This window comes from Chenopodium album, chromosome 8 (assembly GCF_948465745.1).
Source record: "Chenopodium album chromosome 8, dcCheAlbu1.1, whole genome shotgun sequence".
In the NCBI taxonomy this organism is placed as follows: Eukaryota; Viridiplantae; Streptophyta; class Magnoliopsida; order Caryophyllales; family Amaranthaceae; genus Chenopodium; species Chenopodium album.
This window is the reverse complement of record NC_137841.1, coordinates 70,640,035-70,655,376: the sequence shown is the minus strand read 5'-3', so window position 1 is coordinate 70,655,376 and position 15,342 is coordinate 70,640,035. Positions and strand designations below refer to the sequence as shown.

Sequence of the window (15,342 nt, the reverse complement as noted above, 5' to 3'; positions counted from 1 at the left end):
TATAAGATTTACATGAAACTATATACTCATAAGATATGAAGATAAGAACTTATTCTTTAGAATTTGACTGATTAATCACATTTTAAGTACTCCAAGTGTTTAATTTTTTTTACTTTTGCCATAAATTATAGCCATTACATACAAATATAATCGACTCAAGTTCTATTTTATGGGTTTGTTGAGAAGGAACTCAGATGCAAGTTTGTCTCGTATTGGAGACGTGAAGGATGTAACAAATTAAATACTCCATTTTATGCTCATTTAATGTATCAATATTACCTGCACTTGGTGCTCTGGTATCGATATCAATTCAAGATGAGGTTCCATGGTGTATAATATTGGTGGATGAAACTAAAGATGGGGTCAATGCCATATTTTAGCAGTGGATGCAAATGTTGGAATCTAGAGGGTTTAAGCTAAATCGGAGTAAAATAAATATTTGGTATGCCGCTTTGGTACACAAAGGAGGACAAGTGATGATGTATAGAACTTAGACGGAAAGGATTTGACTATTGAGTGAATGTTTTAAATAGATCGATCATCTATAAAAATGGTGACATTGATCACCAACAGGAGTCGGGATGGCTTAAATGGATAGCGGTTACAGGGTGTTATGTGACCGAAGCATTACTTTACAATTAAGGGGAAATTTTATAGGACTGTCATAAGACCAGTGTTGCTCTATGATACAGAATGTTAGGCTTCTACGGAGGAGCACATCAAAAAGACGGAGTTAAGGAAATGCGAATGTTAAAATGGATGTGCGGGAACACTCTAGAGATAGAATTAAAAATGAGGTTATTCGCAAGAAAATAAAAGATAGTATTAAAAATGAGGTTATTCGCAAGAAAATTAGGTGCACACAAACTAAAGGAAAATTGTTCGCGTTGGTTCGAGCATGTAAGACGACAACCCAAGGGCACCGGTGTGAAAAGTGGAAGAGTGGGACCACGGAGAGGTTAAACGAGGGAGAAGGAGACCAAAAATGACTTGATTGGAAGGAGTTAGAGAGGATAGGAAGCATATGGAATTGCATGAGAATGAGGCATTTGATTATACATTTATACAGGATAATCACTTTTGGTTTATGTAGCCAACCCCATTTATGGGATTAAGACTTTGATTGATTGAATATCACTGTCAAAAGAAAAACACATAAAACCATTTCCGTCAAAAAAAAAAAAAAAAAAAAAAAACCTCTCTCACACACACATATAACCATTGAGAACACCCAAAGAAACAACACAATACGCAAAACTGCAATTACAGTCATCCAAATTGGGTAATTGCAATGGTACATCAGCAGCCAACTGTTCGTTCTCATGATTGAAGCAAATAATAATAATACCCCTTTTCCCAGATGGAGATATACACAGACAGTGCATTGAATTGTTGTCTAAGCATACAAGTTGAACGCCGATTGGGAAGGTAGACTTAAGGATCAACAAGATACGTGGTGGTCTCATCAATGCATCTCCAAGAATTGGCCTTAATGCTATAGACCTTAACCTTACAATATACATCATGTGGTTTCCAATAATAATCAACAACAAAAGGTTTGAAATCACCCTTTAAATTGTCATAACCAAATCCAGTACACGTTCTTATAGGAAGATCAGTTGAGACTTGAGATGTTAAAGAAGATCTTTCCAGTGAAAGGATTTAGAATAATTGTGGAGTACTTCATATTATTGGTATTACGCTTAATCAAATAAGAGGACTTAAGGCAAATCAAACCATTGCAAGAACCAACGAACTCTAAACACCTGAGACTGCCATAATAACTATCGTAACCTGTGATGAACCAACCACAGCCTGCACTCAAGGTCTACACAAGAAGAGGGAAAGCAGAGAAAGCAGCCAACGGCAACAATGACAGGGCAGAAGAAGACGAGCCTCATTAATTTTCCACTATGGGGGAGTGGCACCTTGTCCTCTGATGTTCTGTATTGCAGTAGTACAGGACAAACACCTTAATTGGAAGCTAGGTTATTTTGTAGTAGTGCCTTGGTATATAAGAGGCTAATTATTCAGTAGTAGTTACGTACTTATGTGAGAAATGTAAGAAACACTTTGAGAGATTAGCAGCCTAAAGTTGCCTTGAGAGAGTTGTGGCCTAAAGCCACTGTCTTGTTACTTTGCTAGAAATCAATCAAACAACCAAAAGCTTCCATCTTTATTACTTGAATTCCTTATTTTACAATTGCTGTTCCTTAATCTATTACATAACCACAAAAGTTTTGGGAATTGCAATATAGCAAGCCGGAGAGTCAGGTGAATCAAGATCTAACAAGTTAAGGCATTTTCGGCAACCTTTCATAGCAGCAAAAACGATGAAAGGTTGGTTGGTGAGGGAGGAAACAGAATGGTGAAGTTGAAGGTCAAAGAAATGTTTTGGCGAAATATAGGGATAGAAAAATTGTTAAGGCACTAAAGTCATTCGCGAAGCTTGTTGTTTCCATTAAAATTCTTTAACACAAGTAATAAACACAGAGCATACTATATTACTACTCATATTAGCTATGGCAAAAAAACTGAAACGAGGAGAATTTTACCATAACTATATCAACAACAGCTAGCTGTCACATAGGCCTCCAATCTTTCATTTCTTGCAGTGATAGTTGGTCATTATCACAAGGTAGTAGCACAGAAAAATGAACTAGCACCCAAGCAGCTTAGGTCCTGAAATCAATAGAAAGTGAATCTCAATTCAAGAAATTTCTGTCAAAAGGTAAGATCATACAGTGTACTTCATATATGGCATGGCCCAAATGATTTAAATATAAAGATAAAGACAGACCTGAACAGGTTTGTAACGACGACATCTTTGCCTCAAAATGTTCTGCAGCTTCACTCATCCCCTTAGCATTGTATGCTTGTACCATAGTAGCAAAGGTTACATAATCTGGATCATAGTTTTTCTCAATCATTTCCGAGAATACCTCACTCATTTTATCAACATTACCAGCCCTTCCATAAGCACTGATGACACAATTAAAAAATGGAGTGTCCAAAACTGCATTGGAGTTCTCAACTTGCCTAAGAATTGAATCCACTTTGAACAGCTTTCCAGCTTTACTATAAGCATTAACAAGTGAGCAATAAGTAATGGTGTTAGGCTTCATCCCTTGATGCTTCATTTTTAGGAAAAATTTATCCATCTTCTCGATATCACCAGCTCGTCCATATATATCTATCACTGTATTGAGAGTCACGACAGTCGAGGAGAAGAACCTATTTTTCATGAAGTCCAGAACAGACTCCATTTTCTGATACATGCCTGCTCTCCCATACGACCTTATTAAGATGTTAAAGGTCCTCACATCTGGGCTTATCCCCATTAACTGAAACTCTTCATACGACCTCTCCATCTTCTCTATTTGCCCACAATTCCCATAAGCTGAAATGAAAGAGTTCATTGTGAAAACATCTGGATGGCATGTACCACTATCAATCATGTCAGATAATACGTTCTCCATCATTTCAAACATTTCAGCCTTTCCATAACCATCTATTACAGTGTTATATGTAATTGAACTGCATTCTATTCCCAAATAAGTCATCTCGGCAAGAATCTGACTAACAAGATCAAGACGGTGATGCTTAATGCAGCAGCTTAGTAGTATTGTATATGTATAAACATTAGGTTTACAGTCGTACACAGATTTCATGTCATCAATGGTTGAAAATGCTTGGTCAAAAAGGCCACACATTCCATAAGCATTTACCAATGCACTGAAAACATCAACAGTAGGCTGAAGCCCATCAGACAACATCACCTCAAAAAGCAAACCAGCTTGCTCCGCCTTCCTACATTTTCCGAGCATCATCAAAAGCTTTGTGTATGTTTGACATCTTGGTTTATACCAATGCTGTTTGCGAAGCAAGCCAAATATCTAGGATAGTGTCTTTGTTAGACATGATTTGCAGAAAACATATAATTAGATAGAGTACGAAAGGATGAGTTAGGCTGGTCCTTTACTAAGTGATAAGTTCTGCATAATACTCGAAATTCAACAAAGCAAGAATAACCAAGAAAACACCAACTAACCTTGAGAGCAGACTCCCAATTGTTCAGCTGAATAGCATCATCTAAAGCCTCCAAGACAGCTTTTGGCCACAAATTCTTATACTTTTTCGACCCGGCTTTACTCTCAATGGCTTTAATGGCTGCCTCAGTCCACAACATCTTTGATAATTCCTTTTTCTGGCGCTTCTGAAGCCCCTTTGACACCACTACACTGGTCTTCTTTGCCGCAACACGAAACCCAGATGGGTTTTTTCCTATTCCTGGTTTTTTTTCATTGAAGCATTTCTTCAAACAGGTAGAAGGCATAAACGAGGATGACAACCAGTTGAGATTGAGTGAATCTACAAGTACTATATTATCCATTATACTGATTGATGGGTTGAACGCGCGTTAGTTAACTGCAAGAGTTTAATTTTGTAAATTAGGTAATTCAGTTTTATACTATGATCACTAAATATTTGAGCATATATTGCTCATTTATAAATTACAAACCACCTGAATTTATTAACAAAGAAAAATTCAACAGAAGAACAGAAACAACTCCAATTCAACAGGAATTGATATATAGTGACAAAAAATTCAAATTTAGCAAATTCAACAAATACAAGTATATATGAAGCCAACAATCATAAATCAGGGATTACAAGAAATTGAAACTAAACAAGATTTTAATAACCTGTTAATTAAGATTGTCATCTTCCTCACTCACCTTGATTATAGGAAGTGCACTGCAATTTCCTCAGAATTCATCTTCATAGCATAAATTCAATAAAATTTGAGCCAAATTGTGCAGTAGGTACCACTGTTGAGGTTTAATTAATTCCATGGATACCAAACTCTGGAATTAAATGTTGAGGTGATAGAGGGAGGAGGTGAACGATAAGCGTCGTTTAGCAGTAGGATAATAAATCAGTAGGTGGATCCGGGTTCAGTATCCACTAATCGGTCTTACCATGGCACTGACTGGGCCAAACCATAACGTGACATAGGCATGAGGTAGGTAGACACAACATGGCATGTTATTGTGCGTGTTAGGCCGTGGGCTGTCCTCGGCTTCGCTTTTGTAGAGAAGCACGATAAGGCATGATCTAACATGTACCAACTACCAAGGGTATGGAAGTACGAAACTGTGGCACTTGAGCTTGGCCCAAGGGGTGTTCAAGGATTGGGTTTTAAAAAAAATTCTGAACGGCACAACATGTATCTAGTGGGTTCATCCATACCTCATGCCTAACCAAGTTATTGAGTATTGATAGTATGACACGTTGGCTCGGCACAAGCTACGACTCATAGCTATCTTAATTGGTTACCATCACTCCCATCCCTTATATTGTATAAGCTAGGTCAAAAATCCATGGCTTTGATCACTATTCACAAGTATTTAGTGATATATGAGGAGAATAATTCATTTCCTTTGGAGTCTTTTACAATTCTTCTCAAGATTTTTAACGCGTAATTTTAAAAATTTGATTTCGGCTACTCCAAAGAAAAAACAAATAAGCTTGTGACGATTTAAATATGAACATTATATCAAAACTATAATGTTGATTTTAAGATTAATGATGAAGAGTTTAGGCAGATGATTAGATTCGAGATTCTAAATTAAAGAAGGAAAGCATACACGTATATAAAACCAAATTTATTAGCATAAACTCAACAATCAAACATCATAATTATAATGAGTGTTAAGTTGTATCTCTCTAATTATCTATTCCTTATGGTTATCGAGGTATGTTATCCAATTTTCATCTTATCAAAGGTTATTGAACATTTTTTTTAATTTTTTTTTTAAGAGTACATTTTTTTTATTGTTGAGTTAAAAGGCCTCACAATGATCAATTGAGTTACACATAACGTAATAGAGGAGCTAATAGTGCTCTTAGTTTGTAATACCTTTATTTTAATTTAAATTGTTGTAAAAAAAAAAACGTAGTTATACCATGCTTAAACGTGCAAACCTAGTGTAAAGAATAAAAATAACCCTAAAATCTTCACCTCCATCCATTTTTGTTTTTTTTTTTTTTTTGGAATATCCATTAAATTTATTATCATCTAGTCTATCCTTACTTTTTTTGTAAACGGAACTTAATATCTCAAGGAGGAATGGGTCAATCCTCGCTCAATTAGTAGGATAAAACAATTTTTTTGCGAAAGAAAAATAAATACACTCCTTTTTCCGTCCCATAATATATAAGATGTTGGACTTTTTTTCACTATTTTTGCATCAGGTTTCACCATAATTTTTTACAACCTATCAAGAATATATTTTATGATAAAATATATTGTTAGATAGGTTTTAACATAAAGTTTCATAATATAATTTAAAAAATAATTTTTATTAATATTAAATTATATAAAATTAAAGTCAAACCAGCATATTGTCATATATGCAATGTTTAACCGTGTTATACCAGAGTATACTATTGATTTATTGAGGTGAAATTTGTGATTTAAGCTAACCATAGGGGCAAGTATAAAAATCAATAATAGAAAGGTAAAAAGTCTAGAAACGAATAAAAAGGGTAGTCCAACAATTAGGTAACCGCGAATTAGTGGCTACCAAACGCCGCAACGATTCGCGCATATTGAACAGCACAAACGCGATTCTTTCCTCTGTGTTTCTTCAACGCTACTTCCATTCTCCCCATTTTATTGCCTAATTCAACGCATTTCATTCATTTGACCCAAACACAGCAACTATTAATTCAAATTAAATACCAATCATAAAATAAAAACTTTTTTTTAAAAAAAAATATCAAATTGGGCCCGGCCCATAACCTAGGAAATAACATAGAAAATGAAATCCCTAAAAAAATCACCTATAAATAACCACTACTCCTTCTTCCTCATTTCAAACCACAACAACTCCCATTTTTTTATGGGATCTCCTATGTTTGACGTCTTCTAAATTTTCTTCCTTTTTCTTTTATCATTCATTCATTTTCTCTCTCCTCAAGAACTTCAATTCATTCATTTCCAGAAATAAAGGAGAGAGAATTCAATTTAGAAGAACCCTAAAACAAAAATGAGCAAATATTCAGAGTTGTTGGATATTGGGGTCAGAATCGCTGCCCGTTTTCATTCCCACTGCCCGCAAACTGCCCGGATGTATTATCATCCTCCGCCGAACAATTCCTCCTCCGCCGGAATCCACCAGTTTCCGACGCAAGACGGCGGCGCTGTTGGTTGCAATGGGAGTTCTTCTGGGGTTGATTATACAAAGGATTTGATCCTTTATACTATCTGTTGATTTTTTTATTTCCCTTAAAAAAATTGGGATTATACTAATTTTAGGGCATTTTTAATTTTTTATCATGAGAGGAAAAAAAAAAAAAAAGAATTGTTTTAGTTTCAGTTTTTGTTATTTTGGTGGATTGTTTTGAGGATTGATTGGTTTGATGGAATAATATGTGGATTGTGCATCATTTTATCTTGATATTGTGGCTGCTTATTTTATTATTATTTTTTTCTTGAAATTTCGATCAACTCATAATTATCCTGTTAAATAAAAATCTGTATAACGTCTTAAAATAAGTAGATTTAATCTGTAAAATTAGGAAGATTACTAACCAATTTGCAAATTGGTTGAAATTAATGAACTTGTTATGCGAATAAATTCGTTGCTTCTACGAGAGGTAATGAGGTAAATGATGCTTCAAGGTAACCTAATTTTAAATACGGAGTAATTAAGATGATCTCATTTATGGACCAAATCCTTTTTTAGAGGAAGTTGTAACCTAAAGAAATTTTTTAAATTGTGTTAATGATTTACCTATTACTTAACAATCGGGAATTGTCCCCTTTAAATTAATACGCCATACAATAAAAATAAAAGTTATGTCGATTTGGAGTGACATTACATACTCCCTCTGTCTCAGTGTAGAGATCTACTGGGGAAGGAGCATCTGGTGCTGGTACAATTTGCGCTACTTAGGAGCATCTGGTGCACGATAACTGTCACATGACTATTATCGCTATATGTATTATGGGCTACACCTTTTATTTTTTAGTCGGAATTTTTTTCACTATTCATGTATTATGTATTATGGAGTATTTGACTGAGGGAGTATAAATGACTAATCTAAGATGAACGTAAAGGAATTACAACCCTTAGATTTAACCACTAGACCAAATCTATCGGGCACCAGCAGGACACGTGATTGTGAGCAATTCCATTTAGCTGGAATGACTGGGTCATGAGATTAGGCAAGATATCCAACTTGTGTGGAAAGAATATCCCCCACGTTCATGGGTATGAGAGAAAGAAGACACAATCAACGGATAATATTGTAGATCAGACAAATTGTCCACCATTCACTTGTACAAGTCTACAAAGTACAGCAATTTATAAGACTTTACAGTATTGTAATTTATTTTTTTATAAATGAAAGGTTAGCTATATAAAGTGTAAGATAATAAGCACTTGTTATTGGAAAAATTCATACCATTAATCCCAACTATTGGATGTCTTCTCATATTAATCCCAACTATAGGTTATTCTAGAATAATTCCAATCATGGGAGGTGTCTTCTAGAATTGATTTGTGACCTGTTTTAACTTATTAAACCGGTTGTTTGTATGAGGTGGCATATTGTGATTGGCTTATACTTTTTTTTTCTTTTTTTTAAAAAAAAAAAAAAAAAAAACAATCTACAATATTATATCTTACAAAAAAAAAAATCGACCCTGTCCTTTTTAAATTATTGAGTTCAGGGAAGAAGACAGAAAGAGAAGAGCTTACATTGTTGATTGAACATGACATCAACAAGAAAAATTCCAATACAACAACATACAACTACTGTACAACCTATCTATACTAATATAAACTATCATTGTCGTTTATGATTTTTCATTATATAAATTATTGTTGTTTGTCCTTTGATTTTAAATGAAAAAACACAACAATCATTACTTTTTAATGAAGAGGAGGAAATTAGGGGCAAGATGAAGTAAGGGAATGAAAATGCAAAGGAAATATGAGGGATCGGAGGAGCTGAATTTGATCGGTGCGTGTTGAGTAAAAGTAGTAATACGGCAATACGCTGATCAGTGGTGTAGATATGGTGTGCGGTGTTTTGTGGCTAACAAAGAAAGCGATAAATGGTGGTTATTTGTTCAAACCACCCACCGAAAGGAAAGAATGGGAAGGTCGTAATCGCAGTCGAGGTCTGACAGTGGTCAACAATGGCATTAAGAGGAGAGAGCAGCAAAGGAGACATTGAGCCATTAAGGGCAAGCAAAAAAATGGTGCACATACGTAGGTGGCTGGGTGGTGGAGGGGAGCAAAATAGGAGTGGTGGACCGGTGGTTATGGAGCCGGGCAAGGGGAGGAGAGAGAGTGATGTTTAAAATAAAAATATTAAAAAAACTTTACCTGCTTAACCGGTTACAAGTCATACCGGATCATTTTTGAAAGACACTCTTCATAGTTGGGATTAATTTGGGAAGACTATCAATAATTGGGATTAATCATGTGAATTTTTGTGAATCTAAAATAAAGTGGCAGTCTACAACTCCACCTTTAGTTTTTATTTTTATTTTTTATTGTTTATTTATTTTTTTGAGAAAAAAACTCCACCTTTAGTTAATTGTTATAAAATCAAGTTTACAATTGCCTTTTCACAGTCACTAAAACCAAAATTTGACTACATCTTTTAAGTATATAAAGTAATATTAATCGTATTTAATCATTATTAATAGTACAAACTACGTAGTAGTTGACATTTCAAAAATACATGGAGTGAATGAGAAACGAAAGCTCGTACTAAAGAAGTACTATTTGAGCATAGAAGTATAAAGCTGTAAAAGGATTTTGAATTTTCGACTCTAAAATGCCAAGTGTGAAATAAATTACTTCTCATATGAAAAAAGATGAAAATTATTTTAAATGAGGAATGGAAAAATGGTGATAGAATACATTTTTCCATATCTACTTAGCACATAGCCCCACATAGCATATTCCATTATTCCTATCTTGCATCCGCACCTAACAAGGCTAATAGACAGTTCATACACATTAGTGCATGCAGTACACAGGCAATACTCTAAAGCGAGAACATGCATCAGCATCATGTACATGGCCCGCATCATTTACGCGTCACAGAACAAGTTTCACAGCTAAAGAAGAGAAATTCAAAGATAACTGCACTAGTAAATTAGCAAGAGCGAAAATGCAGCAATTTTTTGGCAAATTACACATTAATAGGTGATGATCCAAACCAAAATGTTGACGAATTTGAAAATTGCAAGGGCACAAGGTGAAAAAAAGATCTGCTAAATAGGTAAACAAGAGGCAAAGAGGGAAAAAGGACCCGAGTGAGCTAGCAACGTTTTGGATGAGGTTGAGATGTACTAAATTGCATGCGTGTGACACACAAGACTGCATTGACGCTTGTTCTATTGGTCACAATTGGAAATTACACCAACCAGATGTCCCTCGTCCGCTGCATAGCTTTTAAACCAAAACAGTACATGTGTTTAAAGTTACTCGGAAGGTGACAAGGGCTTCCGCGCCACAAAAAAGTACATAGGAGTGAAGATCTCTCTCCTGAAAATTTCCAGTTAAGAGTTAAGTAAGATACTATATGAATGATAATGATGATTCACAATATTTTCCAGGAAGGAACATAGCCTCTTCAAAAAATAATCAAATTGGTGTTTACAATAGGTAGCTGTTGAAGGTAATCAAATGAGCCTTATTTAGCAAAATAATGTTACTAACCTTCCACCCTCAACAAGCCCTTCAGCAGCCTTTTCTAGAAAAGATTGAACTCTTAAACTCCCCTTTGGAGCAAGTCCGACGTATTCTAGTGACTTGACCTAGAAAAGAAACACAAGATAGTTAAGAATTGTTCTCTGTGGATAAAGCAAACTCAAAGTACTAACAATTTTTCGCATACTAATCTTACCAGGTTTCTCGTGAAGAAACGTCCAACAGAAGTTAGACGGAAGCTACTAAAAGAAAAGTGATTTGTATCCAAAGGCAAGTACCAAGGAACTGGTGAATCAGGTGCAAGATCTCTCTCCCAAATGACCTTAAAAAGTAACAATAATTCGCAACTTTAGAACATAAAGAATGAATGGAGGTTGAGCAAAAATAAAACAATGAGATATTCATAACTGCAGACCTCAAATCCTGCCTTCTTTAGAGCATCAAGGCACTGTCTTGTTGATCTGATGTCTGGAAGCCCATCACCAAGCTCAATTTCTGACTGAACTCATCAAATTGCCAACAAAAAAATACCAAATTTTAAGATATTAGTCATCCACAACAATTGCATATAATAATGACCACTAGAAAGCATAATCAGATACTGTTGTTTCAGTAACAACCTTGATTTTCTGGTGATCTTGATTATCGGGATCAAAGGCATCTGTCATGCACCACTCGTATGCAGCAAAATGTTGCCCAGGCTTTAACACTCTGTATATCTCTTTATAGCACCCAACCTTTCTCCATCAGAAATGAAATAACATACATGTGAGTATGAATAATCTCAGCTTATAAATATTGAGAAAGAAAGGAGATTATTGTACAACATACAGCATCTGGAGCATGACATGTTGCCTCTATGGCATAAACAGCATCAAATGAATTGTCAGGCATTGGCATTTTCATGAAATCAGCCTGAAAAAAATGATTTAAAGATGCAAGTTATTTAGAAGTTGTCCATATCTCCGTAATTTTCAAAGCTAAATTTGCAAAAGTAAAACAACCATTATGTGGCTACCCTTACTTTAATAAAATTACATGTCTTGTCAACCCCTGCAATCCGATTCAGTTCCTGTCATGCAGTGAAGGCAATCAATAAACAAGCATAAAAGCATATCCATTGATTAACAGAAAATGGAAATGATGCTGGCATGAAAGATTCAAAAACATATTCACCTAATGCAGAAATAGATACAAGAGAGGTAAAGAGCACCAAAAAATAAAGTGGGATCATACCTTTCCCCTTGTAATTTGATATTCATTATTGTTCAACCCTGTCACAGATGTTGAGCTGCCAAATATTCAACAATTCAGATCTCCGACCAAAAAAAAAAAAAAAAAGAATGAAAAGGACAGGATTTTCAATAACTTTAAACTACACATGATATTGTTTATTGTAACTAACACTACTAGCAGGTACTGCGCAACACTTACAATGACGCCAGGTTGATTGATACAGCAACGATAGTATTACTTAAATATTACAGAATAGCATGTAACACACTGAAACCTCATAACATTCTACAGAATACCAACATGTATACACCAACTGTACTTAGAGAAAGTGCAGATATACAATGCAAACAGATAGTATTCCCCAAAGAGGCATATCAACAAAGGCTTTAGAGATAATATTTAGAACATTGAACATATAACATTGCACGCCAAAGGTACCTGAATCTAGAAATTTCCCTGAGAGGTCCTCCAATACCACATCCCACATCTAACACCTGAGGAACACCCAAATTCAGGAAAACATTGGGATTAATTCTCAGTGTGAATATAAATCCACCACGAATCCCGAAAGGAAGGAGAAAAAAAAACCTTCTGCCCAGGCTTCAGTTCTAGTTGCAAAGCAAGGAAGTGCTCGTGGCGTTTGATGCTTTCACGAAGAGATTCCCCATTCCATCTGAAAGCATAAAAATATAAAATTCCATGCATTTCATCCTAAAAAAAGGTAAAATCTGGAGAAACATGCTAGCAACAACATGAATACAGTTATAATAAAGTAGAATAAAAAAGGTTGTTAACAGAATAAAGGCAAACCTGTGAGCAAAATGAAAGGACTCTCCCCAGCCAAACTCGTAGAAACTAGTCACCAAATCATAATACTTGTTGACCTGTCATTAGAGTACACCAAGAAAAATAGCTCATTCAGATTAAAAAAGTAATAAAGTAAATAATTTTTACAATCAAGCCTGGACAGAGATTCTGTGATCATCATTCACCAGTTAAGAAGAATACAAAATCTAGATACTTCAGAGTGCAAAACTTGTAATGGAGATATAATCAGAATAATATAATTACATAATATAGAGTAAATTAAAGTATTAAACTACATGCTCATTAATCATTATCTAGCCTTACAGAGAAGCATACATCCTCAGAAGCAATCAAATAAATTTATAAAGCCAGCACATTGGTATGAGCAATGCTTATTGTATCCTGCACTCAAAGGAAGTGAAACTAACTTATAGCCGATCCCATATATAATTTGGTTTTATCTACACTAATACATATGAATATAGGATAGTGAAGCTTAAACCTTCAAAACACAAAAGATCAAGATAAAAATAAATTAAACTAAAAAAGCTATTTCAACACTAGAGACATTTACATTGAAATCGGAATTGGGACTGACTATATATTCCCTAGTAATCCCCACCACACAAGATTGTACCCAAACTTGAACATGCTCTCTCTAATTAGATGAACCACTCAAGTTTCAATTTGTCACAGTAAGATACAATCCCTACTTCATACGTTCATGTTAGCTAAACTTCCAACTAGCGTCAATACCTAGGTAGCAAAGATACTTCTAGATAATGACATGTTCCCTATTATGTACTTGGACACTAGCATGTTCCATTTGATAATATTCGATAATCAACACTTAAAGCAAGCTAGCGGAAGTTGGCAACACCAAAATAAATTGAATAGATGACACAATGATCATTAATCCCCAGATCAGAAACTCTGAAACCAAACAACAATTGGTGCAATTTTAGTAGTGTTCATTACCATATCGGTGTAGTTAGATTTTCTTCCCTGTTCTTCACCTCCATAGTAGACATGGTATTTCTCATACCTGAAGCAAGAAAAGTATACTAATTACTTGACGCTGAGGGATCGCAAACAGAACGAATATTCTAAACATTTTGCATTGGCTTTCATTACAGTAATCAATTCAAGAAAAATTTAGACGGGATCTCTTTCCTATAATTATATTTCATATTAACTGATTTACCATCATTATTAATAAGCTTCACCGTGAACAGTTTGATCCGAAATTACATATTTCCCGTGTTCTTCACAAGTTTATCATTTCGATACGTACAAATCTAAAGCTCTAAACAAGTTGAATGAACAATACCTACTCACACAAAATGTACTAATTTTGTAACCGTTGACTTATTAAATGGTAATTAAACAAACATTGCGTGATAAACAACTCAACATACAATGAGGAGAAAGACACTTAGATTGTGCAAGTACAATTCCTCAACAAATTCAAAATAAACGTGGTAAGAAAATTACTCCCTCCGTCCCAAAATAACTCCGTAAGCCACGACTTACGACAATGAGACACAGATCATGAGGTGGGCAAACATTGTGTGATCAGACCACCACAAAAAACACATGTGAAGAAAAACACTTAGATTTTTGCTTACATAATAAAAGCATGGATCTAACCCAACAAACATCCTTAAATTGACCATCATCAACAACACCAAACTATGACAAATTGACAATTGACAGAAATTGTTTACAATAATTCAAATAGTAAATCAAACATCATAAATTCATTCAATAGAGCAAGTTTTGCTAGTTGGAGTTCATTAATTCAGATATCACGTGATTTTATTTTTCTTCTTTTTTTCATTGCTGAATTAGTGGACCCCAATACTCAATTCAAGTATTCAACTACCATAATCTATCTCCCTTTCATCATATTCATAAAAAGTTTTTCTAGTTTTCTATATCGATGAGGTCTTCGCCAAGTGGCAAAGACCGAGGGTTTGTGTATGATAAGTCACAGATTCAAATTCCGAATAATCATAACAACAATGCAGTAAAAATAAAAAAAGAGAAATTACTTGTCAACGGCGGAGAGAACATCATCTTTCTCGATCTTTCCGCCAACGCCACTAGCAAGATCAAAGGCTCCAGTCTTTGACATCTTTCACTCTAATAATAATCAATTAATTAAAAAAAATGTCAATTAAAAATCAATTAACGCAAAAAAAAGCATGAGAATGAGAAAGAAATATTCGAGAAATAATTGGAGAGATGAAGAGAGAGAAAATGTACTTTAGAAGAAGATCTGAGAAACCTAGAGAGAGAAAAAAGGCGGAGAAAGAAAAAGGAGAAAAGCTTTAAGAAAATTGGGAAATGCAGAAGAAATACTGGTATTATAGAGTGAGCGTGAGAAGCAGTAAGGAGGGGCCGAGCCAAGTGTTGTATTTTGTTTGTTTGTTGTTGTATACTGTAGTAGTCTAACAAAAACGGCAATTGAGTTGTATTTTTCTATATTCAGAATTTTTATTTTCTGGCTATTATGAGTTGTTTGATGTTAACGCTTTTATAATCTGTATTTTTT

General features: G+C 34.7%; 2 protein-coding genes across 5 annotated transcripts; both read right to left on the bottom strand.

The window, feature by feature from the left end:
• Positions 1-1,385: 1,385 nt before the first annotated feature.
• LOC145642190 (pentatricopeptide repeat-containing protein At3g53170-like) lies at positions 1,386-4,945 on the bottom strand. Of its 3 annotated transcripts, XR_014115657.1 has the most exons (5): positions 4,740-4,945; positions 4,052-4,428; positions 2,801-3,896; positions 2,556-2,682; positions 1,386-1,944 (listed from the first exon to the last, which is right to left on the bottom strand). XR_014115657.1 is itself a non-coding variant. In XM_081693287.1 (4 exons), the coding sequence occupies exons 2-4, from the start codon at positions 4,391-4,393 to the stop codon at positions 2,660-2,662; spliced, it is 1,461 nt and encodes a 486-aa protein (XP_081549413.1). In that variant the 5' UTR covers positions 4,394-4,428; positions 4,740-4,945; the 3' UTR covers positions 2,412-2,659. The 3 variants fall into 3 exon arrangements, 2 of the variants coding, with proteins under 2 accessions (XP_081549413.1, XP_081549414.1); XM_081693287.1 differs by lacking the exon at positions 1,386-1,944 and having other exon boundaries at positions 2,412-2,682; XM_081693288.1 differs by lacking the exon at positions 1,386-1,944 and having other exon boundaries at positions 2,412-2,682; positions 4,052-4,290; positions 4,740-4,943.
• Positions 4,946-10,153: 5,208 nt separating this feature from the next.
• LOC145642191 (cycloartenol-C-24-methyltransferase-like) lies at positions 10,154-15,134 on the bottom strand. Of its 2 annotated transcripts, none has more exons than XM_081693289.1 (14): positions 15,076-15,134; positions 14,840-14,930; positions 13,764-13,830; positions 12,789-12,862; positions 12,567-12,651; positions 12,417-12,472; positions 11,979-12,033; positions 11,767-11,814; positions 11,574-11,657; positions 11,363-11,479; positions 11,158-11,241; positions 10,939-11,064; positions 10,752-10,849; positions 10,154-10,577 (listed from the first exon to the last, which is right to left on the bottom strand). In XM_081693289.1, exons 2-14 carry the CDS (start codon positions 14,920-14,922, stop codon positions 10,514-10,516), a joined length of 1,041 nt encoding a protein of 346 aa, XP_081549415.1. In that variant the 5' UTR covers positions 14,923-14,930; positions 15,076-15,134; the 3' UTR covers positions 10,154-10,513. The 2 variants fall into 2 exon arrangements, with proteins under 2 accessions (XP_081549415.1, XP_081549416.1); XM_081693290.1 differs by having other exon boundaries at positions 15,054-15,102.
• Positions 15,135-15,342: the final 208 nt, after the last annotated feature.

What these genes read in the sequence shown, in the direction of transcription:
- LOC145642190 (XM_081693287.1), bottom strand. Translation starts at nt 4,393, where the DNA reads ATGGATAATATAGTACTTGTAGATTCACTCAATCTCAACTGGTTGTCA. An exon ending in ATTGGGAGTCTGCTCTCAAG is followed by an intron (nt 3,897 to 4,051) that starts GTTAGTTGGTGT and finishes ACACTATCCTAG; the next exon opens with ATATTTGGCTTGCTTCGCAA. An exon ending in GTCGTTACAAACCTGTTCAG is followed by an intron (nt 2,683 to 2,800) that starts GTCTGTCTTTAT and finishes TATTGATTTCAG; the next exon opens with GACCTAAGCTGCTTGGGTGC.
- LOC145642191 (XM_081693289.1), bottom strand. Translation starts at nt 14,922, where the DNA reads ATGTCAAAGACTGGAGCCTTTGATCTTGCTAGTGGCGTTGGCGGAAAG. An exon ending in ATCAAATTACAAGGGGAAAG is followed by an intron (nt 11,815 to 11,978) that starts GTATGATCCCAC and finishes ACTGCATGACAG; the next exon opens with GAACTGAATCGGATTGCAGG. An exon ending in CATGTCATGCTCCAGATGCT is followed by an intron (nt 11,480 to 11,573) that starts GTATGTTGTACA and finishes TGATGGAGAAAG; the next exon opens with GTTGGGTGCTATAAAGAGAT.